Here is a 25,465-nt window from a genome sequence, read left to right as displayed (position 1 = left end):
TTATACCTCTAATGATAAAAGCCCACCAGGGAAACTCCTACTCCCATTGTCATTGTGACACACAGCACTATGCAGCACACAAGTGTATGCTCCACACTACGAAATTGCATTTAAGCCCCCAATGGTGACGCACCATGCTCAGAGTACCTCAGTCATGGAGGAGGATGGTGGAGACTGGAGAGCACTGGTTAATTACTCCTACCACCAACTTGGTGGGTCGGGAGTTGAACCGGCAACCTTTTGGGTTACAATTCTGATGCCCTAACCGCTCACCCTAGGTAATGATTGTAGAACAGTGACGGTAGGGACACATAGGAGGCGAAGCAAGCGAAGCGAAGAGAGGCGAAATCCAACCGTCATCAGGTCGTCGCGGCGCATCAAATGGAATGGATCAGTTATGTTGTTGATTTGATTGGGCCGTGGCAGGCGAATTCGCTCCTCATTTGCATAACATTAAACTTTCTTTAATAATTTCGCTTCGCTTCGCCCCTGTTCGCTTGCTTTCGCTTGCCATCACTTGCCTTCACCTCTCTCATAAGAATGAATGGCAAAGTTCACAAATTCGTGTGTATGTGTCCCTACCGTGAAGATTATGTCAAGAAACGAGCAGGAGAGAGATGGGGTAGAGTTGGAAAAGGACCGGATCCCCATGGGCAAGCATAGCTGCTCATTCATTGTACAATTCATTGATTGTATATTAGAACTGTATGCCAAATTTCTATTCTTAATTCAACGGTTCTACTAATATAAAATCAATGCATGATCCACTACAGCACCACCATCCATACGTTTCTTCTTGTCCCTCTAAAGCACAGCACCAACAGCAGTAATAAAATACTTCACCGCTGGCGGCTGCTCCCTTTTCCTCTTGTCCATCATCAGTGCTTTGGTCGACTCTACCTCTCTCTCTCTCTCTCTCTCTCTCTCTCTCTCTCTCTCTCTCTCTCTCTCTCTCTCTCTCTCTCTCTCTCCCCGCTTGGTCAGTCCATTTCTCTTTCTCTCTCTCTCTCTCTCTCTGTCTCTGTCTCTCTCTCTCTCTCTCTCTCTCTCTCTCTCTCTCTCTCTCTCTCTCTCTCTCTCTCTCTCTCTCTCTCTCTCTCTCTCTCTGCTTGGTCAGTCCATCCGTTTACTCTAGGCCACAGGAAAAAAACATGTGGCTCCAGTGCCAGTTTGTCATTATAAACTGAGAGAGAAAGAAGACTTGCTTGCCTGCCTGTTTGTAATAGGAACATGCAGCCAAAAATCATCCCTCTCTCAAATGATATGCCATGTACGGTAAAGAAATGGATCAGAAGCGTGTTCCTTTTTTCCCCCTTCTTCTTCTTCCTCATCCCCCCCCCCCCCCCTTTTGGTCCATGGTTTTTGGGGTTTGGCTCCCCGTCTGTGCTACCCCCCTATCTTGGGTTTAAGGCCCCAAATCATGTGGGCTTGCGTGCAGAGGCTTTTTGCTGAATCAGGCAACCACATCACCCCCACCACCCAGGGCTGTGGTGGTGGACATAAAAATCAGGCCGGGCATTTTCAGCCAAGACCAGGTCTGCAATTGCCTGGTTAACACCAGACCTAATCACAAGTGAGATGTGTCTTTCAGATCGAAACGATTGTGTAGAACTAAAGGCAGTATGGGAGTTCCCAGGCTAGGTCTGCCAGGCATTGAGAGAGTCAATGAAGTCTGTGACAATTTTTTTTGTCTTCTATTTTGAGCTATTTTGACCTCAACAGCCCAAATGAATATTTACATTTGACTTGGAGAGGTCAGATGTGGCAGCGTGAGTGAGGACTGATAACACTACATTTCCCGCAGAATTTTTGTTAGTCAAGGTGGTGGGGCGTAAAAAAAATAAATGGTTAAGCAACTTTAGAAATTCCATTCACAGCATGAAATCTGTATCTTTTCAGGGGACCTACTCAAGGTGGTAGGTGCTTCTTCTCAAAGTGGCCACCTTAGCATTAAAGTGTTGAGGGAAACCCTGACATTGAGGGGAGGAGCAGGCTAAAATCATCAACAGTCCACCGGGCAAATGCCCTGTATGTATTATGGCCAATCCAGCCATGCCACCACCACTATTACTACCCCTATATAGACCCACTCACCCTTCTGTCCTTAGCATGAACTATATACATGGAAATAGAAACCCGGGCCTGTTTCAAGAATTGGCCGTCTCTCTTTTCGTGTCACCGAAATGGAAACTCCATTCATCCACCCATGGCAGCCTTGTACTTTACTTGTTTTTTTCCAACTTCTTGGATGTGCTGGCGCTAGGGAAGCTGACATGGGGGGACAAAGGGATATGTTGTCCCGGGCCCAGAGAGATAGGGGCCCCAGAATTGGGTCCTCATTACATTACATGTATTGGGTCAGGGGCCCATTTAGTTGATTTTGTCCTGGGCCTGGCCAAAGCTGTCAGTGGCCCTGGCTGCCACTGAACTAACGGGCAGAGCTTTTGGTGGTGACTTTGAAGTGATATGTTTGCTCCACTCGCTCAGCGTTGAATCATAACTGCACTGCGGTCGTCGTCGTCTTCTTTTCTCGCAGTGAGTGCGCTTCTTTTTTGGAAGAGTCCGCCCGGGCCCCCATTTATCAATGAAATCCGTCCGTGTTGCACGTAATAGCCGTACAGAGACGAGGCCTGCCAGCCATTATAGTCATTCTGAATAATCTTAACCACAACCTTCCTCCAAAACCACTGTGAAACTCCCCAGCCAATCAGAACAATTCCTGGAGGGGCTACACATTGTCATGGACAATAGATGGATGTGTTTTTTATGAGGACTGGAGACACCGAGTCCCATCCCTATTTATGTTAATAGCTCTCTAATGCTAGACTGGGCATATTCGGCCAAAATTGAACACACTTGTTTGTGGCCAACTGGTACTTTCAACTTGGGCTCATTTCCATCACCCATGTATTTAACGTAGTGTTTCTCAACGGGGGCGCTACAGTAGCCTGGGCAAAAAGCCGACTGTTGACTCAGTCAATCAGTCTGGCAAAAGCCATGAGGAATCCGTCTCCGTAGCTGGTAGATGGTCTGATCTTACTCTATCATTTAAATTAATTTGAATTCCAAACCATCCATGCCAGTAAGGTAGAGGCACATTACTCCTCCAGTGGTTGGAAATAATACCCTGTACCTAAAATAATACCCTGTACCTAAAATAACTAGGTCTCTTTGGAGAAAAAAGACCATAATGTAGTCACACCCTTACCTCTCCCTACACCTCTGTCCGTGGCTGAAGTGCCCTTGAGCAAGGCACTTAACCCCAAACTGCTGTAACCAATACCCTGTATCTGAATAACAGTAAGTCGCTTTGGAAAAGAAAGCGTCAGCTAAGTGTAATGTAATGTAATGTACTGTAATGTTTATAAAATATTGCAACAAGTACGGCATCAACCATCCTAGCACTGAACCACTGAGAAGGGGGTGCAAATAAATTTGCATGCATGTGGTAGCTTTGAGTCCAAGTGCAAATGGAAGCTGTACAGGTTTGAAAAGATTGCAGCAAGGTGGTGTAATGCCGACCGACCAGCCAACCCTAACCAGCGCTACAGAGCAGGAGATACCCATGGATTTCCCTTGGCTCTGCTTGGTAGGTAGTTTCTCAACCGGAAAGATAAGGCACTGGGCACAGCCTGTGTTTTGTTGGTTGGTTGGTGGGGGGAAGCTAGGCTCCACTGTCAAGCTTCAGTTCCAGCATGACAGATGGAGCAGTTGGCTACTACTACTATTCCAACTAATGTCCTTCTACCACCACCGAGCTCTGCTAACATTCCAGAACCTGCTAACACAGCCATCTTTATGACTGTAAAGTTCCAGATCCGTGTTCTAGAATGCTTCCTGTACAGTTGACTGACAGGAGTGTGTGGATTGGGTGAGTGTCTCCCCCCCTCCCTGGTCCAGACTGTGTATGTTAGTTGTCTCTGTAAGTAGCCTCCGCACTCCCCAGCTGAACACATGCCTCACTCACAGCGGGACACACACACACACACACAAATGTACAGTACTAGTAGGAAGCATCAAACACCCCTTGAAAATGGCATTCACATTTTCAAGCCTATTGTGCCGACCTTTAAAGGGACACTGTGTGAGATTTTTAGTTGTTTATTTCCAGAATTCATGCTAACCATTCACTAATGTTACCTTTTTCATGAATACTTACGACCACCATCAAATTCTAAGTATTCATTATGACTGGAAAAATTGCACTTTTCATACATGGAAAGGGGGGATCTTCTCCATGGTCCGCCATTTTGAATTTCCAAAAATAGCCATTTTTAGCTACAAAAATGACTACTTGGAGCATACTAGGAAATATTTGTTTATTACTTGGTAAACTTTCATATAAAGATCAAATTTGGCAATAGGCAGCCCAGTTTCAATGAGCAGCATAGTTGCAGTACCTTTTCTGACGATCTTCTGCACAGTGTACCTTTAACATGGATCAAATTTGCTAAGATTTTACTGCAGAAGCAGAGCAGGATTTTCAAAACTCGGGGCTTTTTGATGCATCCTCATGTACAGTAATTGTTGCATTCAGGGGTGTAGCACCAAATCTTGGGCTCTAATGTGGAACACAAGCAGCCCCCCGTTTCCCCGTAAGTTAACCCCCCTCGTGGACACCTGCTTTTCTACCAGAGGCCCTCATATCATATTTTATTATTATTATGTTTAGGGGCTTTTATGCCTTTATTTGATAGGACAGTCTGAGATGGTGACAGGAAGCGAGTGGGACAGAGACTGGGTGGGATCGGGACGGGGTGGGATCGGGAAATTACCCCGGCCGGACTCGAACCGGGGTCCCCATGGGCATGCAAGCCCAAATGTGGGGGGCTTAGCGCACTGCGCCACAGCGCCCCCCCCCGGCCCTCATATCTCTGTCCCCTTTACTGTCCAGATCCCCCAGCCACCCACTACGACACCCCTGGCACCATTTTCTCTTCCTCTCTAAACCACTGAAGCATGACTACACCTGATGTCGCACCTACTGTTGCATGTTCTCCACTATTACCTACTTATCCAGATCGTTTACCTGACTTAATCACAGATTTGAATTCCAGGATCAGAGTCGGGTGGATGGGTAATGTCGTTGGCGTAGATCAGTTGTTATACTGCTCGTAAGGTGGAAAAAAACATGCTGTGAACAGGCATTCCACCATATGACTAATTTGCATTTGGTTTCCATGACTCTGGTGATACTTGCATGCACAATGCTAGGCGGCCACTTCCACACATTCCAAATGACCTACAGTCAGGCTAATGCTATTATGCAACCATGTTTTTTTAAATAACTGGCAAAAAATTGGTGTCTGTGCTTTCTTCTTTTTATGGGAAATCTAAGTATGCGTATTACTTCCTGGATTTTTAAGAGCCATGCTCACCATTGCAAATGCAATGCCATCCCAGTGCAAATAAATCACTGGGAGCATTAACAGTGTTGCGGACTTCTATCATTTATTTCTATGCTCACCATTACCAATTTTAATTGTATGAATATGTGTAAAAAAAAAGGTGGATAAGAATATTATGCAGGTTTGCGGTTTCCGACATTCTTACCTATTCATCAATACATTTAGAGGCAGTGGTGTAGTCTACTTTTTTGAAGTGGGTATACTGTATATTCTAGCATTTTTTGAAGTGGGTATACTGTATATATTTATGCTATTCTAAACAATGGATCAATCAATTTTAAGTGGGTATACTGAAGCCCCTAAAATTTAGAAGTGGGTATACTCCGTATACCTGCGTTCTACGTAGACTACACCACTGTTTGAGAGGTGATCCAATAAAAACATGAAAGTCTAGTATTCTTGAATGCTTACCCTTTAATATGAGCCCAATAGCCCTCTTCCATTCATCTTATATGTACCCTCCATTGCTCCAAAACCTTTATTGGTCTTGAATACTTAAACCCTGTTAATTGTCTCTCTTTAGAACTGTGGCAATCCGACATAACTAGCGGAGTAGTACGAAGTTCCATTCTTTTTGCTTTTGTGTCTTCGCCACCAGCCGAGGGCCACTCCTCTTTCCCAAGGCCACCTCCAGCCATGCTAATCAACCCCATGTGTGCTATTTACTGTGTGCGCTCGCTTCTCCTTGTCAACTTGACGCTTGTGCTCACATACTACCGTCCTGTTTGTGACCTCTAGTGAAAACAGGGAGGCCTTTTGATGTTGTCACTATGATTAATGACCGCTCACTGTGTGTGTGTGTGTGCGTGTGCGTGCGTGTGTGCGTGCGTGTGTGTTTGTGTGTGTGTGTGTCAGGTGGTTTTACGGCAAAATCCCGCGGGCAAAGGCGGAGGAGATGCTCAACAAGCAGCGTCAGGACGGGGCCTTCCTCATCCGCGAGAGCGAGAGCACACCAGGAGACTTCAGCCTCTCCGTCAAGTAAGAACACGCAGCTAAAACACACACACACACACACACACACACACACACACACACACACACACACACACACACACACACACACACACACACACACACACACACACACACACACACACACACACACACACACACACACACACACACACAGCCCCATCTTTGTGGGGGCCTTCCATTTATCTTTACCCTAACAATAGTGAAAGAATGTGGCTGTGGCCAACCCAAAACAATCCCTAACCTTAACCAGTCATTGAAGAAATATTTGTACACTTTTACTTTTACCAGTATCAACAAAACTACCCCAGAAAAAGGGGTCAAAACATGTGGGGTTCTAGGATTTGGGTCCCACATGGAGCGAGGTCCCCAGAATGTGGGTATGCTCCAATAGCAGTGGCCTCACGGAGTAGGATTGGTGCAGCGCGCACACACACGGACACATACACACATTCACACACACACATACACACACACACACACACACACACACACAGAAGTGAGCGCGAACTCAATGGTCTGCTTACGAATGAGAGTGATGTTGGGGTTGCTGCCCTGAAGCCCTCAAATGTTGTTTTTTGCCCATTTGTGTCACGGTTACACGACTCATTATCTGAACATTGTGATCTATCACAACAGCAGAGTCTCGAAAGCAAAACATCACGGCAGCAGCCTCAAGAAGGCAACGTCGCACAGCACAGCACAGCACAGCAGAGTAGAGCACAGCACAGATGTTCCCTCGTCCTGGGGTCTTTGCAATGTTTATCAAATACTTAAATCTGCACCACCACCACCACCAACCTTCCCACATACACACACACACACACACACACACACACACACACACACACACACACACACACACACACACACACACACACACACACACACACACACACACACACACACACACACACACACAGCCCCCTCCATCCCCTCAAGGCTCTACCAGATGGATTTGTATCATTGATGCAATCCCAACACACACAGACACACACACAGACACACAGACACACACACACAGACACACACACACAGACACACACACACAGACACACACACACACACACAGACACACAGACACACACACACAGACACACAGACACACAGACACACACACACACACACACACACACACACACACACACACACACACACACACACACACACACACACACACACACTATCAGCACTTTTCACATCAACATCAGAGCAACCCAAGCAGATGTTCTGAGTTCTTGGCTGTGTGTAGCTGGTCCGAGAGAAGCGAGGGATGCACACAGTCCCTCACAGATGGCTCAGGGAGAAAAGGAAGGGGGCATGCTGATACTGGGATACACAGGAGGAGGAGGAGGGGGTGGGGGGGGGGGGGGGCATATTGAGGGAGGGAGGGAGGCAGGTGAAGAGCGTGGAGGGCCGAGGGGTGGATTACACCTAAATGTTGGGAGATACTGGAGAAAAGGATACGAGTCGACACTTACGATACGATACTATAGTACTTTATTGTCAGTTTAGACTGAAATTTATTTTGCATCCCTGAGCAAGACCCGTTTGAGACAGGATATACACATAACATCACAAGACTATTATTGCACAACTGACAAAAACAAGATGGAAAGCATGGCGGGAATGCTTAAAATAATAATAATACATTTTATTTTGAGCGCCTTTCAAGATGCCCACAAGGTCACTTTACATTAAAAGTTGGGAGGATCTATAGGATGGGGTGGAATGCTGGGACATACTGTATAGGAGGAGAAGAGGAGAGTGATTTCTGTATTAGTGACATATAGGAGATGGGAGAAATGAGATGGGAGATAGTAGGATATATAGGATGGGGTGGAATGCTGGGACATACAGGAGGACATGGGGAGAGTGGGAGGGAGTGAAGCAGGTGAAAGGGGTAAAAAAAAATGAAAAAATAAAAACATTGATAATAATTAGCCATAAGGTTATTCTTATCTCAGAAAGTGTTACAGATTCAGGGGTTTCTTCTACTATCAGGCATGAATAATGGTCATACACAGGCTATTAAATGTTTGAATAATGTGTCATAATAGGCCTACGTTACGTCACTATGCAGTATCTTGTCGTCGTCGTTAGAGCTGGGGAAAAAGTTCAGGCTCAGGATTTTTTTTCACTATCACCCCTGCATATGGGAGGTGAGGGGTGGGGAGAGGGGATACGCTGACACTGGTGATGTACAGTAGCCTATAGGTGGTGGAGGTTAGGGGTTTGTGGTGGACTGCACTCCGAGGCTGGGATATATGGGAGGGAGAGTGGGAGGGGAAGGGTGGGGGAGGGGACGGGGCAGAGAAGCTGGCTGGGTGAAGTTTGTGGTAGGATTTTTAATCCGTGTATCATTCATTAATATTTTTCAATCCTCAACTACTTCAGAAAAATGAATGATACACTGATTGTTTTTACCAGGCAAGGACTGACACCTGTGTTGTTGGAGATGGATAGGAGGCAGGGAGGTGAATGGAAAATGGAGTGAACTGCGCCACAATGGTGGAGCATAACTGAGATGGGTGAGTGAGTGAGTGAGTGAGGGAGTGAGGGAGGTGAGGGGTTGGTTGGGGAGTACTGCACTTGGCTGATGCCTCGTCTAATTGCTCCGTCCAGATGGAAAGGAAGTGAGCGGTCAGTGACACTAGTAAATCTTGCATGCCTTCCATATCTCGGTTGTACTCCATGTTGAATGAGTTTCGCAAACAAGCCCAAGATCGTTTACCTCGAATGATGCGCCGATTGAGAAACTAGGTCAACTGGTGATCTGAATTGGTTTTGCATGCATTACTACAGAGCCCCCTTGTCTATGGTAGCTCGTCAAAGCTGCAGTTGGTGAATGGGTAGGCTGACTATCTAGTACAGTGTTTCCCAATGGGGGCTCTTCAGCCCCCCAGGGGGCGTTGTGGAGACGTAGGGGGGCGTTGAGAAGGATAAAGATGAGAGGGGGCGGTGCTTAGTTGCCATTGTGGTGCATTAGTCCATTTTGTTTTTTTTAATACTAAGGGGGGCATTGGGAGGCTTATGATGAGGTCCAAGGGGCGTTTATTCAAAAAAAGGTTGAGAACCACGGATCTAGTACAATTGAATTGAGTGAGAAATGTGATGTGATTATAAAATCGAAGGCTCAATGTATGCCAAATATCCTCCAACAGTGATATTAAATGGATACATTGCTCCACACTTCGCAAGTCGTACATCTCCCAACAGAGCAGAGTCGTAGCTTTGTTTTTCTTTCTCCTTTTTTCAATATTTGTTCTGGGTCTTTTTTTGACTTAATTGAGACAGGACCGTGAAGATGGGAAACTCATGGGAGAGAGACGTGGGGTATGACTAGGAAATCACCCAGGCCAGATTCGAACCTGGGTCCCCATGGGCAATCATGGTCGTATGTGGTCCTCCCCTATAGCCTTTTGTTTTTCAAGGTGGATTAAGCAACAAGGCCCCTTTTTTCCTCAAGATATAGCACTTGCACTCACAGTACCCAGGACAATAAATTAGACATAATTGTCAAGATACACCCCCTAATGAAGTTCCTTTTGTGTGTTGTTGCTGTTGTCCCCCCAGGTTTGGCAATGACGTGCAGCACTTCAAGGTCTTGCGAGACGGCGCTGGCAAGTACTTCCTGTGGGTCGTCAAGTTCAACTCCCTGAACTCCCTGGTGGACTACCATCGCACCAGCTCCGTGTCGCGGAACCAGACCATCTTCCTCAAAGACATCGAGCAGGTCCCTCAGGTGTTTGCTTGTCTCAGTGTGCGTGTGTGGGGGGAGGCGGGGTATGCGTGCGTGTGTGAGTGCTTGCAATGTCTGTATATGTTTAGAAATTGTGTAAAAGGAACCATGGGGAATCTATACTGTATGGGCAAAAAAACTGCATGATTTGTAGCTAAGAACATAATATATTATATTCTTACAGTACTCTTACTAGCCCTAGACCATAGATAGGGCATTAGATGCTGCGTTGACTGTCCCTGTCTATTGGAACAAAAGGCTCAATGTGATTGCTGCCATCTTTGTTCAGAGGGAAATGATGCTAGAATGAATGTCAATTGTCAAAAAGGCAATAATATGCAGATTATCCTGTAGATGGAGGCAAAACGATATCTTTGACGAGAAACATGGGAACTTGTACCAAGACAACAGCTCCCAAGGTTGTCCATCCCAAAAAGCTGAACGTGACCTCTAAAGTAGTGTTTTATATCTGTGTTCCTAGACATACATTTCCTGCAGTATGTTCTCACCCTGTCCTCTCTCCTCTGCTGTGTTTTTCCCTCTCTTTCTTTCTCCTTCTCCTCTTGCAGCATTCGACGTACGTCCAGGCGCTGTTTGACTTTGACCCTCAGGAGGAGGGCGAGCTGGGTTTCCGCCGGGGCGACTTCATCCAGGTCCTGGACAACTCGGACCCCAACTGGTGGAAAGGAGCGTACCACGGCCAGACGGGCATGTTCCCGCGCAACTACGTCACGCCCGTGAACCAGAACATGTAAAAATAGACAGAGAGATGAGAGACGGCGAGACGTTTCGCTCTTGACACTCACAGACAAAAAAAAACGCAAACCAAATCAAGAACTGGAGCGTTCGTCCAGACTCTGAGGCCGCCCACTAGCTACCAAAACAGAACTTCTTGCAGGGCTTGCCATGGATGGAAGAACATGGGAGAAGGTTGGACCAGAGCTGACTTGCTTACACACAGGGTTTCCGAACCCTTGCTTGTATAGCCAAGCGGAAAAAAGGTGGGAAAAAAAGATGGAAAAGGGTGGTGATCTCCATGCCAGGTCACGGAAACTGAGGTGGTGGAGGAAGGAGGAGAAGAAGGAGGCTTTGTGGTGGATCTCCTCCGGCTATCTTCTTCTCTTGTTACTGCTTCAGCACCTCCTCACCACACTCCTCTTGCCATGTTCCTGTGATATCAAATGCTGTTCGATGAGCTGTTCTTTTTTCTTTTTTTTGTTGTTGCTTTTTTAAGTAGTAGTTTTAGTAGGAATCAGGATCTCTTTCTTCTGGACCTGGTATGCTCTGTCTGTCTTGTTTTCCATGTAGCTGATTGGATGTCGTATGGGACTCCTGGGGGGGAAAGCAAGCAGTGTTTCTGTCTGTAAGATCTTACGTGTATAGGAGGTTGTACATTTTACATGCACCACCTTGTCTGTATCTGTGTTTCTTGGTCTTGGTGGGAAGAATTAAGTTAAAAAAAACCATGACATGTCATGAAATCATAGGACTGCGAGAGAGAGCGTGCTTGCTTACAATTCCCTTTATCTTTTGAAAAACACTATTAAAAAAATGTGGTCAATGCTGAACGCTGACTATGTGTTTAGGAAAAAAAAAGAGGGCTCATTGACTTCATGTACATATCCAGCCTCTAAGTGCAAGGACTTCACTTTCCTTTTTTTGGCTTCATTGTTTGACTTTGTAATAATAAAGGATACTCTGTTATGTTGACGTAACGATAATCAACCATGACACGCTTTGATGTTGAACCATGTCTGTAATTATTAACCTATGTATTTCAAATGGTCATATGTTACTGTTGGCACAGTTTGTTAAAGCGTAAACAAACATCTTCTATTAGAGTAAGATACTTCAAGCCTGTGCATTTCCTGGATCCATGTGATGTCAGGTGAGGGCCCCTTTAGGACACCTTCGGTTAGGAGACCTTTGAAGTCTCACGTTTGAGAGTGAATGGAGTTCCCTTGGCACTGTAGATGGCAGTAGCGCACATGTCATGCAAGCCATCACCTAATGCCACAGAAAGACAAGAAGGAGGGGACAACGCTCCCTTAGGAGAGCAAATTTGAGCACACTCCTTTGCATTGGATGGGCGGAGTTTGGGTTATCTTACTTTAATAGAAGATGTTTGGCGTAGGTGTTTGCAGCAGAACACTCTTGACTGCTTTCTCAGTGCCTTTCCGACTTAAGATAATCATGAGCCAGTGGAGTATTGCAAGAAGGTGGTTCAGTGGCTACTAGGTTTAAGTTAACCTGGAGGTAGTGGTAAATCATCTAATAAACGAGCCTGGAGTGTTCTTTTTCTTACCTAAATTACTCCTGCAGGCTAACTATTAGCAGGTTCACCACTTGCTACGGGTTAACCTAAGGTTTGTCACTTGGCCTCAGAACTGGTCTTTGTGAGAAACACAATCTACTGTATGTTGATGGGCATCAATCACCAACATTTCAAGTCTCAAGAGGGAGGACAAATTGAGTATTGTTTGTTGTTAAAATGCAATTCAGCCTAATGTGTTTGGAGATGTGAGGCACCTTGATGTTGGTGTTTCATACCGGTAAATAAATAAGTGTTGTGAATATGATTAATCTCCATTCATAGAACCTGTCTTGCTAGATCACACATTTTGGGGGATTCAGTGGCTGGTTTCATTGTAATTTATGTTTTCCTTTACAATTTATAGGAAATTGTACTTAGACACATGTACTGTTTTTAATGTTTCTGTTGCTTTTCTGACCACTCTTATTTCCAATGGCAATTGCTAAATAAGATAACTGGTATGGGGATGTATTTTGTCGTTGTATATTTTGAGCAGATGGGACACCATTCCAGAAAAATACTGCTTGCTTGTTCCTTCCTCTCTGTTTTCTTCAAATGAAAACAGTTTTCATCCCCCACCCCAAAGTCCATGAGAAATGATCTCGCAGGGAACAGAAATGATACAGCAAGTAGATGCCAATTGAAAATAGAATATCACTTATAAAACTTTACAAAAAAAAAAATCTGCAACAACCGATAAGCAATGATGAATTATTCTACTGTGTGTACTTTGAAGTTAGCCAACCATGTTCTTCTTACGGTCCCCCATTTTTTTGTGTATTTAATCTAATCGTTCCTCTCTTTATCTTTCCGTTTCTGCTCTTGGTGGTGAATAAAGCCCAGCTGCTTTGTATGGTCTGTGAAAGGGCTACAGAAATAGATGTGAACCGTCCGTGACTATTGTGCCCCGTGGGAGACGAGAGAGAGAACATTGTGACACGGCTCTGATCTTCTCTCAAATTGCCGTCAGTGCTTTTTGAAGGAGAAAGGCAGAGTTCAAAGATGACTTGGGCGAAATTATGCAAGACACACACTCACGCGTGCACACACACACACACACACACACACACACACACACACACACACACACACACACACACACACACACACACACACACACACACACACACACACACACACACACACACACACACACACACACACACACACAGCCCAACCTTTACATCTTTGTGGGGGCCTTCCATTTATCTTTACTCTAACAATAGCGAAAGAATGCTAAACTGTGGCCAAACCAAAACAATCCCAAACCTTAACCTGTCAGTGAGGAAATATTTGTACACTTTTACTTTTACCAGTATCAACAAAACTACCCCAGAAAAAGGGGTCAAAACATGTGGGGTTCTAGGATTTGGGTCCTAGACACAGCCATGCACGCACGTAAAGACACACACACACACAATGCCATGCACGCACGTAAACACACGCACACACACACACACACACACACACACACACACACACACACACACACACACACACACACACACACACACACACACACACACACACACACACACACACACACACACACACACACACACACACACACACACACACGGCTAGTCCCAAAGCCACTTTTCCAAGGTCTCGTGTTCGTTGTGCCCTTTGGCATCAATCAGGAGGCCCTGAATTGCACAGAAACAGAAAGGGCCTCCATTTAATCAAGACTAATGCTGTGGACTGTATTGCATATCCAGAGAACTGTGTGTGGAGTCCACGTTAAGCAAGTGTGGTGATCATTCTCCTGAATATCAGTGGGCTTGTTCGTGATGGCGCATCCAGACACAGTCTGCGCAGCACATGCGCAATGCGAAATTATGATGCATTCAGAATGCATTAAAAGTGTGTATGCACGCTGCTCAGAAATTCGTCGTCACGATCGAGCTAGTTATCCCCACATGTCCCTCAATCCACCCAGAGCAAGGTCTCAGTATCGCGAATGAATAAGAGCTTTGGCGCTTAATTTCTTCTTCGTTGTGATGTTTACGTCTTAACCTGGGGTTAATTTGGGATTTGCTATATGTGGGGGTCTCTGGGGCCTATACTACAAAGCTGGTTCAGGATCAGTTAAGGTTAAGTTAAGAGGTAAATTATCTAATATAAGAGCCTGGAGTTCTCATATTCTTAAGAAAAACTCTTGTATTAGGTGATTTACCTCTTAACTTAAATTTAACTTATCCTGAACCAGCTTTGTAGTATAGGCCCCTGGTCTAGGCAAACTACATGCATTTGTTTGATTGCTGAAAAGTGTGGGGGAAAAAAAACGGTTACGGTAGCTGCTTTTGATGTACACATTATCATAATTCGATGGTAACAGTTGAGCACGATCATGATGAAGCAGTGCTGCTTTTGCTAGGCAACGGGCATGTGCACTGCACTTTGCCAGTTTGATGCATTGTGGTTAGAAAATTCTAACTAGAATGCATCAAACTGGCAAAGTATGCATACCAGCTGCCTAGCAAAAGCAGCACTGCTTCATCACGATCGGGGCCAGTTGCATGTGCTGGGCTCAGTGACAGCCCACACCTCCCCCCACCCATCCACCCACCGCACCCTGTAACCCAATTTACACCCTGGTCCTGATGCAGTGCCTCACATAAATGTGTGAGGGCATGGTGAGTTGGAATGTTGTTTGGGATTCTGAATTGTTTGGATCTCGCATCTCAACACAAACTACCCCCGGAAGGTATCCTTGTCCATGTGTATGCCTGCTCGAAGGACCACTGTGATACATCTGTGTCCATGTGTTCTCTGAATGTGTTTGAATCTCGCCGTTTAAAAAAACAAAACAAGACACTGCCCTGAAGACTGACATGCAGTTTCCCTTGTTGAATTATTGTTTGCATCTTTTGTGGTTGTTGCCGGATATCACAATATGTTTTGTTTGTTTGTTTTTTTCAGATGTGCAATATAGCATCACACTTAGGTAGTAGTGGGCTGTATCTCTTTTATTGTGTAGCATTTACTCTTCAGAATAGTGATGGCAAATTAATAAAGCCACAGTTTCCACATTCTGAATCTGGGTAGTTTGTTTACTTTACATTTTAATTCAGGTATGTATAATCTCCAGTTTATGAATACATGATATGTATATAGGCTAGATATCATAAATCAAGATCCAAATAGGCCAAATGAAGACCAAATTAAAACATGTTTTGGACATATTATAAAGTCATTAAGGTGTTGATTCATGTCTAAAGCAAGAATCATTGTAATTATTCACTTAAATAATGTTTTACTGCGTATACATGTGTAGACGTTTGGGTTGGGGGTAGGCCTACTGTAGGCCTACTGGTCTTGATAGCTCTTTTCCCATCTCTAGAAAGTATACACTGGCCTGTGGACATCTGTACAGCAAACAGGGCCGGAGTAATGCACAGGCTAGATATGGCTGCAGCCTAGGGGCCCACATGCCAGGGGGCCCCAGTTGGCTAAAGGGGGGTTGGGGTTGGGGTGTCAATTTAAAATCAATATAAGGGGTCAATATAAAATAGTTTTAAATCGTATTACTACTCCTCTTGGGTTGGATTTATGACCCTGTGTCTTGGAGATCCCCTGATTGACGCTCCCAACGCAGGACGCTCCCCTGTCAGCTCGCTCCCACTAGCCAGACTATCGGTCCCACCGCCATATTACGGAGCTAGTTATCTTTTGATGTTAGTTTGTTGTTTCTAACCCTAACATTAACCCTAAACCTAACCCTAACCCTAAACCTAACCCTAACCCTAAATTGCTTGTATGTGGCAGTGTATGATAATACGTGAAATATAATCGGGTGGGACTACACGTCCGGGAGTGATAGAAACACCTGGGACTGCACCCGGGAGCGATCTCAGTTGGGAGTGTCCATCTACCACCGGTCTTGGAAATGTGAAATTTTCCTTCCATGGGGACCTACAGCAACCTGTAGCCTTGGCCCCCGGGCCTTCATAATCTGGCCCTGACATCACACCATGGCTAAGGTAACCCTACCTGGACAGAGTACCAATATCCTGTTCTTTCACTATCATGGCTACCTCAGCTGCTTTTATGATGCTGGGGATATCACCTTTGATAGCCTACTGAAGGCTCTGACCTGAGGATTGGAATCCTCTGTCAAATGTTGTGTTATACTGCCATCTACTGGTCATGACAAGACATTTCAATCAAGGAAATACATCACATTAAATCGGAATCATGACGACGTGGTGTGTCACTGTTTTACATAATGGTCGTCAATTAGTGTGAAGCCACTATGTGAAACGCGAATTATTATTTAAAATGTGCACAATGTAGGCCTATCTCTCTGCAGAGCGTGTGGTTCAGCTTCCGTCTAGAAAACGTCCGGGGCATACGTCACATAACAATACGGAGTGTTTCCTCGTGGCGGTTGGTTACGTGGCGCTATTCCGACATGTCGCTATTCCGACATTGATGTCTATTGACGGAATACCGGCGCGAGTTATGCAATTTCTTTGGTTTGTGCTACGTTGCTCAGCTTTTACTAAGTTTAGGGAGAGTGCATACAGTTACCCTAACCCTAACCCTAACCCTGACCCTAACCCTAACCCTAACCCTAACCCTACGGTATGTCAGCTGTCTGAATAGCGGTATGTCGGAATAGCGGTATGTCGGAATAGCGATTGCCCCCCGTGGCGGTTTGGGTTCCTGTGAAGCATTTGGCAAGAAATGTCAAATTATTGGACGGCGGTGTAAGCTGCATCGTGAAGTTGTGAACTTCCACATTTGTTCTACTGGCAAAACGAAGGGTGCCAGTGGTAGAACGACCAACCTGTCTTGGCTGTCCCCGGAGAATTCAATGGGAATTCCCATTATCTGTGAAAAGTAAATACAGGTAGTAGCTAACTTGCCTAGCCAATAATGCTAGCTATCACGGTAAAATACCCATTTTAGATACTTAGGACGTTTTGCCACTCTTGGAAATACATCAATTTAACGAAGAGACAACAACAATTCCGCCTAATCTCCTCACATGTGTGTGCACCCACCCAGAGGTTTACTGCAGCAGCATGGATCCTGTTATCGAGTTCAAACTTCAGACCTTGGATGAGAAATCACAGGAACTTTTGAAAGCAGCGTTAGTGGGTAATTAAATAAGTTATTATCAGTTTGGTAGTCCAAGCAACGGAATTGCTATTGCCTTTAGAGCTCATAGCTCAGCTGACACAGTGCAAAATTGTGTGATTTGTTTTCAGATCCAACATTTACTCATATTCCCCCCCCACAGACCCTCGCTCGGTGGATTTGGAGAAAGCGTCCAATGTTATTGTGGACCAAGCGTTGAAGGATCAGTGTTGCCAAAAGAAAATCAGCCAAAGTCGCTATGGGCTTGCTGAAAAGTCGCTAGAAGTCGCTAGATGACGTCGTGACGTTACGTATGACGTCACAATTTCACGCACGGCGCGCCGATCTACAGAAAACGTGCCCACATGCCCTCGTCCACAGTACAAATGGCCGGTGCTAGCTACTTTTTGGAGATCAGAGCTTATCTGCAGCCCCGCTTAACCGTGGGAAACGCTTCTGACGGCGGCGCAGAGTCCGAATTATGTGGAAAAACGATTCATTTGTCACTGAAAATGCACGTTTTAAAAAGTCGCCACATGCACCAAAAAGTCGCTTAAGGCGCTAGATGAGTTTTTTGTCGCCATGTGCCCGAGATTCACTGCGGTCGGTGCGGCCAGCCTGCTAGTGCTCATTTAAATTTGTCATATGCTTGTAGGGTAGACCCGAGTAAAGTTAAGTACAGGGTACAGTTTAGGTAAATCAAATATACCTGTGTAACAACAAGACTCTGATCTAATTCCAAAGTGTAGGCATTAACATAACATAAATGACAGTCCCAAAACATTTGGTGACCATATCGAAGATTGTGTAATCTCGGTTTATGTTGACATTCGGTTCCTGCCATATCTTTGTCCCATATCGCTTGCCGTAGTCTCATACAAGCAGATGTACGTGCATGAGAATTCCTGTGCGTATCACAAAATCTGCCACACTGGTGCATCATGTGTCACGTCTGTCTCTACCTGCCACTGGAAATGCATTGTGTGGTGTCGTGGGGATGGACACTGATTTGCCTCTCACAAGACAAGCGAAATAGTCGCTAGATTCGGCCAGATTGAGCCTGAAAAGTCGCTAAGTCGCTAGATGATTTTTTTTGTCGCCAGAGGTGGCCAAAAGTCGCTAAATCTAGCGACAAAGTCGCTAAATTGGCAACACTGTGAAGGATGGCTCTTTTTGCAAAGAAGCTGGGAGGATCATCTTTACACTGATCAAGGTGGGTATTTGCTGCACGGGGATTGCATGCCACACTGTAAGCATTCAATGGCACCTTCATTTTCAATGCGATGCTAATAAAAAGTTAATACCTGAAGTTTCTCATTTACCCTGGACTTAGTAATCAAAGCGAAACACTTAATCAAACGTGTTGGTGGAAGGTCGGTGGCATACCAAGATTCACAGTAACTTGACTTTAGGATATTGCACCTATCACATAGAAGGAAGAAGAGCATCCTATACATTTTGGGTAATTTATTGCCTTCAATGATGGGATCAACGCACAAAGAACTGCCCTCATGATGCTGATACCAGACCTGCATCATTAAGGACATACGTAAAAGCCTCTCAGCTTTGACCATCACTCACCTTTAATATTAAGCCAATTTATTGCTAGAGATATCATTCAACCCAAACATAGTACCAATAACTGTGTAAGTGTGAACAGATGTTCCCACAGTTCCCACTACAGTGAAACTAAGAGACCACAAAGTGAAAGATGGGGGTTTCGATTTGATTTTCTGATCCGTGTCCGTGGGCTCTAGTAGTTTCTCTAACACTATTACCAAAAGCATTCGCTAACCTAACCTGCCTTGACTCACATATGAACTACCATTATCAGGAGCATGTCTATATTCCCACAGCCCATTGGTCCCACAACCCATTGGTCCCACATCACTAAGATTTTTAACATTATTTTTAGGCCTATTGGTTCTCTTAGTTTACTTGGAAATGTGTGAACATGGAGTTGTAGAGCATAGGACTTATATTTGAATAATTTTTTTAAACTCTTGGAACATGGAGCAGCAGGAATAAGCTGGGACCGTTTGGGCTGTGGGACCAATGGGCCGTGGGACCAATGGGCTGTGGGAACATAGAGCTGCCCCCCCATTATCAACATGTTGGACAATTCCATGCTTCCTATTAGGGCTGCACAATTAATCGAAAAATAATCAAAATCGTGATAACATAGTGAAATCGAACTCATGATTTTAATCGTGATTTAATCGTGGCAATAGTGACCTACTTTTGAGAGCGTCCTTGAAGCCAGAACATTCTGACAGGCTGGTGTTTCTGGCCTGAAATCTGTCCACTTAAGTTTCATGCTATTGCCTTAACATAATTATTACAATTCATTGTATTTTGCTCATCCCATATGTAATTAATTCTTGGTTATATTTCATCTTCTTATAATTTTCAAAAAAAATCTGCAAAAAAAATCAATTATCGTGATTAATAATCGTGATAATGATTTTGACCGAAATTATTGTGATTATGATTTTTTCTTTTATTGTGCAGCCCTACTTCCAATGTTGTGGGAAAAGTCTGACACATGCCCGTTTCTCTTCCATCGTGACTGCACCAAGCAAGCAAGGTCCATAAAGACATGGATGAATGAAAGAATATGGTATGGTTGAACTTGACTGGCCTGCATAGAGCCCTAACCTGAACCAAATAGAACACCTTTGGGATGAATTAGAGCAGAAACTGCACCAGGCCTTCTCGTCCAACATCAGCGAGTGACCTCAACAATGCGCTCTTGGAAGAATGGTCAAAACAATTCCTATAAACGCACGCCTGAGCGGTGTGGACAGCCTTCCCAGAAGAGTTGAAGCTGTAGTAGCTTGAAGCTTGATGAGCCGATATCATATTGAACCCTATGGGTTAGGAATGGAAGTTACGTTCATATGCGAGTCGTGGCAGTTCAGGGAACACTTTTGGTGATCTAGTGCAGTGTTTCCCAACCTTTTTTGTCCCGCGTACCCCCTAAGCCTCTTAGTTGTAACATGAGTACCCCCTAATTCATGTTGCTTTCGCTGTCCTGATGTGACTGCTCCATACATTTGTTATAATAATAACATTTTTCCAAGTACCCCCTGCAGTGTGCTCGCATACCCCTAGTGGTACACGTACCCCTGGTTGGGAAACACTGATCTAGTGTGTGTGCAAAAGAACAGGTTGCTATGATGTTGACAGGCACATGTACCTCTTCTGTGCAGGAGGAATCCATCTTCAGCAACACTACAGTGTTCCGCCGGAACCTGCTCAACCGCATGCAGCGAGAGTTCCTGGCTCGAGAGGAGAAGCGGAAAAGCTCTCTGTCGCAGTGGATCTGTCTTGTTAACTTCATATGCACTGTGTTTGACTACCTCAAGGTATGCATCATATAGCAATTCTCTAGATTGGCTTAAAATGTGGTATAATACTACTAGCATTAATCCGATGTGTGCTGCTGAAATGCATTATTTTATTGTTTCATTTCTCTCTGTAGGTGAACGACGAACCCATGGCAGCTCTTGTTCATCCTGTGTACGATTGTTTGTTCAGGCTAGCACAACCAGATGCTCTTACCAATGAAGAAGAGGTGAGATTGTGTAGCTTTAACAACTGTCTCTTAATTTTCTGGTGCCTTTAAGACGTGAGTTGTTTGAGGCACCAAGGACAGGTGTTGCAGTGCACAACGAGAATAGTAGTTCAACTGGGCAGTGCCTTCAGACAGGGCGGCGGTACATCCATCACTTAAAGGGTGTTTGGAAAATGAATTATGAGTTATAATGAGTAAATGAGTTATAATTGTATTTCAGGCAGCTTTGGTAGATCTTACCCCCAGGAGCGATGGGGCTGAGGGGAGAAGAAAACTTGGAATATAAAATGGAACAAATGGTCTCTCCCTCTCCTTCCCTCCTCCAGAGACAGTTAACTGTTAGAAAATTAAACATCCTCTGTCTCTGTCTCTCTCATTGGATTGTAAGTGAAGGCTGATTTGTTTGTAAGATGACGCACACATGGTTCAATAAACGAGTGTTGAATCTCTGTATCTCTCTCTCTCTCTCTCTCTCTCTGTCTCTCTCTCTCTGCCTCTGTCTCTCTCTCTTTCTGTCTCTTTCTGTCTCTCTCTCTTGCTCCCTCCTCCAAGGGCAGGTAACAGAAAACTAAACATCCACTCTCTCTCTCTCACACACACACTCTCTCTCTCTCTCCCTCCCTGTGTGTGTCTCTCTCTCTTGCTCCCTCCTCCAAGGGCAGTTAACTGTTAGACAATTAAACATTCTCTGTCTGTCTGTCTGTCTGTCTGTCTCTCTCTCTCTCTCTCTCTCTCTCTCTCTCTCTCTCTCTCTCTCTCTCTCTCTCTCTCTCTCTCACTTATATATATATTATATATATGTGTGTGTGTGTGTATATATATGTATGTATCCCCCTTCCTCCCTCCTCCAAGGGCAGTTAACAGTTAGATAATGAAACATCATCTCTCCTCCCTCCAGGTGGACTGCCTAGCCATGCAGCTGCACCGCGTGGGCCAGCAGCTGGAGCGCATGGAGGCGGGCCGCATGGACGACCTGTTCTGCGCGCTGCGCGACGGCTTCCTGCTGCAGGCGGGCCTCAGCTCCATGACGCGCCTGCTCCTGCTGGAGGTGCTGGAGTTCCGGGCCGGCGGCTGGCTGCTTAGCGACTGCGCCCACAACTACTACTACAGCGAGGTGGCCAACTGAAGGGAGATCGGCCGGGCCGGTGCAGCCAGCCGGCCAACCAGTCAGCTAAAGGTAACACTTAACTTGACGCCGGTGTCATATGCATGTCATAATAGTGTCATGTCACAGTCGTAGATAAGTCATAAACATTATGTCCATGTCATAAACATTTTATGACTGTTGGCCTTAAGTGACATTTGGTTATGGTAAAGACAACCTTGGGTGCCATGACGCTATTATGACACTGTAATGACATGCTTATGACACCGGCGTCAAGTTAAGTGTTAGCCAGCTAACTAATCCGCCCCAGTTAGGCGGCCACTGACAAGCAATGATTGACATCTAAGCTTTAAGGCAGCTAGTCAGTTCCAGTTAGGTAGCCTAGTGACTGGCTGAAAAGTCATACAGTAAAACAAATGAACATTCATTGCTAGTCATTTCAGTGGCTGATTGGCTTTCAGATATAGTAGTTAGTACAGCTCTAAGAGTGCGTCTTAATATGCGACCTTGCCTCCTCCACTTGCTTCTCGTCATGATGACATCACTGACAACAGCATTATATTTCAATATCTTGCAAAAGCTCAATTGTAGAGTCTTTTTCTCATTTGCAATTGGGATGGTGAATGAAAAACAGTCCCTCGAAAGTTGTTGTGGCTAGGCTGACAGCTGGGAAACTTTATCGTTTTCTCCACGGAGGAGGGGCCAGGAGGCGGGACGAGGAGACAAGCGCAAGTGGAGGAGGCAAGGTCGCATATTAATACGCACTCTAAGTCATTTGGAGTATGTGGCACTGGGCTGTGAACCAATGAATCCAGGTTGCCCATCATTGCTAGTCAGCCAGTCACTGGGAGAGCTTAGGGGTGCATTTCTCAAAACCAAAGTGGCTTACTACATTAGCTACTTTGTTGTTTTCAATGCATTTTCCCATTGGCAACTACCGAAGTTGCTAACAGGCTAACAACTTCTCTTTTGAGAAATGAACCCCTGAGCTGTACTACTACTACTACAAGGAGACAGTCAGTCACTGCAATGACCACCAATGAAGGGCTAGATGTACAAAAAAAAGTAATGTTCATTTGTTTTATTGTATCTTGCATAACAAAGAAAATGACAATGACTCACACAGTCAGTCAGATGTTAAATGTTCATTTGGTTGTTGTTTTTTTTAACTATAAGTTAGTGGAGCATGTAGGGAGCCAATTGGTGGTCCTCATTTGACTGGTGGAAAGAACGTATCCACCCGCATGCTTTCCAAAGTGCATTCTGGGTAGAAAATGTTGCATTTGGGAAAAGACTTGAAGACATTCGTTGCAAAATGGCGTATATACATTTTTGACATTATATACAAATTGACATTTTTGTATTGGGCGTTAACAATCGAGTCCACCTTCTACAATATTTTAAAAATCAGACTGTATTACTTGAGTTAGTTGAAGGCAAGGTACACGTTTTTAAAATCAATATTTTTTTTTGATTAAGTTCAGCGCATAAATAAAGGTTGAAACTGATGAAGAAATGCAGCATATCTACCATAAGATTATGAGGGATTTTTGCAGGTTTCTTACATGTTTTAAGGTCATTTTGCAAACAGTGGTCTATCGGATAGGTCTTCTTGCAAACAAAATGCATTTATATAGGGTTCAAAAAGCATGTTCTCACAATATTTTAATGGAAAGAATTCACCCATAAATAAAGAACAGTCATTTCAGATGATAAAATGCAGAAGTCAAAAAATGGCTTAACAAAGATCTTCATTTCCAGCTCCATATCTAACCATAATGCAACATTGCCAGCCCAAAATGCATTTCTGATCGCATGCAGGTGCACCTGTTTCTACGGCCCCGTTTTGAGATGCCGCATGCTGAGAAAATTGTGCAATCACAATTGATTCTGGTCAAAAATTCATAACCAGAATGCATTGTAATTTCGCAATGCACATACACATCGCACAGATTTTCGATTTTTTTTTTTTCGGCCTGCGCCATCTCGAACAAGCCCTACAACTCGAGTGAGGCCTATGTGACTTACGGTAACCTCTCATGGTGTACTGTGTAGTGAGTGAATAAATATATTGGACAAAGGGTAATGTAATCCTCTTCAGGGTCTTGTACAAGTGGTAGGGGATATTATTGGATAGAATGGCTAAGACCGTTGAATGGACATCTAATGTGAGACTATGGAGGGGGAGGTTTGGTTGATGTTAGCAAGGTTTGTTTTATGTTAAAACATGGTGTTGACCGACTCCTGAATCGAGATTAGAAGTTGGCGTTCTTTTCCGAACATGCTGAAAATGGAGTGTGGAAACTTTTTAACTGGTCACTGTTTGTGCAGTTGCACAAGTTCATTTCTGTGACCATAACACTGGATAACTTTTTCTTGTGAGAATGTGAAAACCAGCCTCAACTCTCCCACTGCCTGTACAACAGAGGGTGTTTTTCTTTCTTTCTTTCTTTTAAAGCATTTAAGGCCTTCCTCATACATTTCTTTTGTTATTGTTGTTTGCAATATAATTTTAAAGAATTTCTATAAATTGTACTGTGTTAATTAAACATTCCATTTATCTGGCTTTAACTGCAACCAATCAGCACAATCCGTTGAGGGTTTTTTCCATCTGTTTTTTTGACTGCAACCAATCAGCACAATCCATTGAGGGTTTTTCCATCTGTGTTATTTTGTTACAAGTTACAGTTGTTTGTGTCTCTCTGGGGATTTGATGCCAGCAGTATCCTACATTTAAATATTAATGGTTTAAAAGCAGTTTACGTTTTGTTTTTAAGTATAACTTAGTTAAACAGATGTAGAAATTAACCTTTTGACTTTCTGAACCGCTCTCCAGTGGTCTTTTGGTTCTATGGGTTTTCTTTGGTTTCTTTTGTAAGCCTGTTTGGCAGTTGTGCTCCCATTGTGGTATGACGGTGTGTAAAATAATGAGCATTTCAGGGACTTTTTGGTTGCAATGTACTTTTTAAGTTTTTGAATAAAGACGTTTGCAAATACCTTCTCTCCACAGACTTCTTTGTTAATTTTCTGAGTGACTGGAATGGCTTTACAGAACACTCCAAACAGCTTTGGTAGCATACCTTGAGAACAGGAATGCCATTTTCAAGATCACACATACACGCATAATAAGTGCACATGCGTATAGACACTTTTACAGTCCTGGATTAAAAATAAATAAATAAATAAATGGACAAGACACTACCAGCATGTAGTCACAGCCAGCCCTTTAGAAAAAAAAACTGTGATGTAGTCACGTGCCAAG

General features: G+C 44.3%; 2 protein-coding genes across 5 annotated transcripts in view; both read left to right on the top strand.

The window, feature by feature from the left end:
• grb2a (growth factor receptor-bound protein 2a) overlaps window positions 1–12,849 on the top strand; it is a 52,909-nt gene extending 40,060 nt beyond the window's left edge. Inside the window, exons 3-5 of one of the 2 annotated variants that reach the window (XM_063201848.1) lie at window positions 6,264–6,386; window positions 9,957–10,116; window positions 10,692–12,849. In XM_063201848.1, coding sequence (XP_063057918.1) covers window positions 6,264–6,386; window positions 9,957–10,116; window positions 10,692–10,877 — 469 coding nt within the window. In that variant the 3' untranslated portion in view covers window positions 10,878–12,849. Of the gene's footprint in view, window positions 1–6,263; window positions 6,387–9,956; window positions 10,126–10,691 lie in introns of both variants that reach the window. The other variant, XM_063201838.1, reaches the window with a different exon arrangement.
• Window positions 12,850–17,090: 4,241 nt separating this feature from the next.
• Window positions 17,091–25,199, top strand: mif4gda (MIF4G domain containing a). Of its 3 annotated transcripts, none has more exons than XM_063201826.1 (7): window positions 17,091–17,281; window positions 17,450–17,542; window positions 17,685–17,746; window positions 18,687–18,734; window positions 20,734–20,889; window positions 21,006–21,098; window positions 21,997–25,199. In XM_063201826.1, exons 2-7 carry the CDS (start codon window positions 17,467–17,469, stop codon window positions 22,222–22,224), a joined length of 663 nt encoding a protein of 220 aa, XP_063057896.1. In that variant the 5' UTR covers window positions 17,091–17,281; window positions 17,450–17,466; the 3' UTR covers window positions 22,225–25,199. The 3 variants fall into 3 exon arrangements, with proteins under 3 accessions (XP_063057896.1, XP_063057887.1, XP_063057878.1); XM_063201817.1 differs by having other exon boundaries at window positions 17,091–17,291; XM_063201808.1 differs by having other exon boundaries at window positions 17,091–17,542.
• Window positions 25,200–25,465: the final 266 nt, after the last annotated feature.

The sequence above is a fragment of the Engraulis encrasicolus genome, chromosome 1, assembly GCF_034702125.1.
Source record: "Engraulis encrasicolus isolate BLACKSEA-1 chromosome 1, IST_EnEncr_1.0, whole genome shotgun sequence".
Classification (NCBI taxonomy): domain Eukaryota; kingdom Metazoa; phylum Chordata; class Actinopteri; order Clupeiformes; family Engraulidae; genus Engraulis; species Engraulis encrasicolus.
This window is presented reverse-complemented; position numbering and strand designations above follow the sequence as displayed.

Bases quoted from the DNA above. Each gene is read 5' to 3' on its own strand.
- mif4gda (XM_063201826.1), top strand. From the start codon at position 17,467: ATGGATCCTGTTATCGAGTTCAAACTTCAGACCTTGGATGAGAAATCA. The intron at 17,543-17,684 runs GTAATTAAATAA...CCCCCCCCACAG, and splicing joins TTTGAAAGCAGCGTTAGTGG to ACCCTCGCTCGGTGGATTTG. The intron at 18,735-20,733 runs GTGGGTATTTGC...TCTTCTGTGCAG, and splicing joins TCATCTTTACACTGATCAAG to GAGGAATCCATCTTCAGCAA.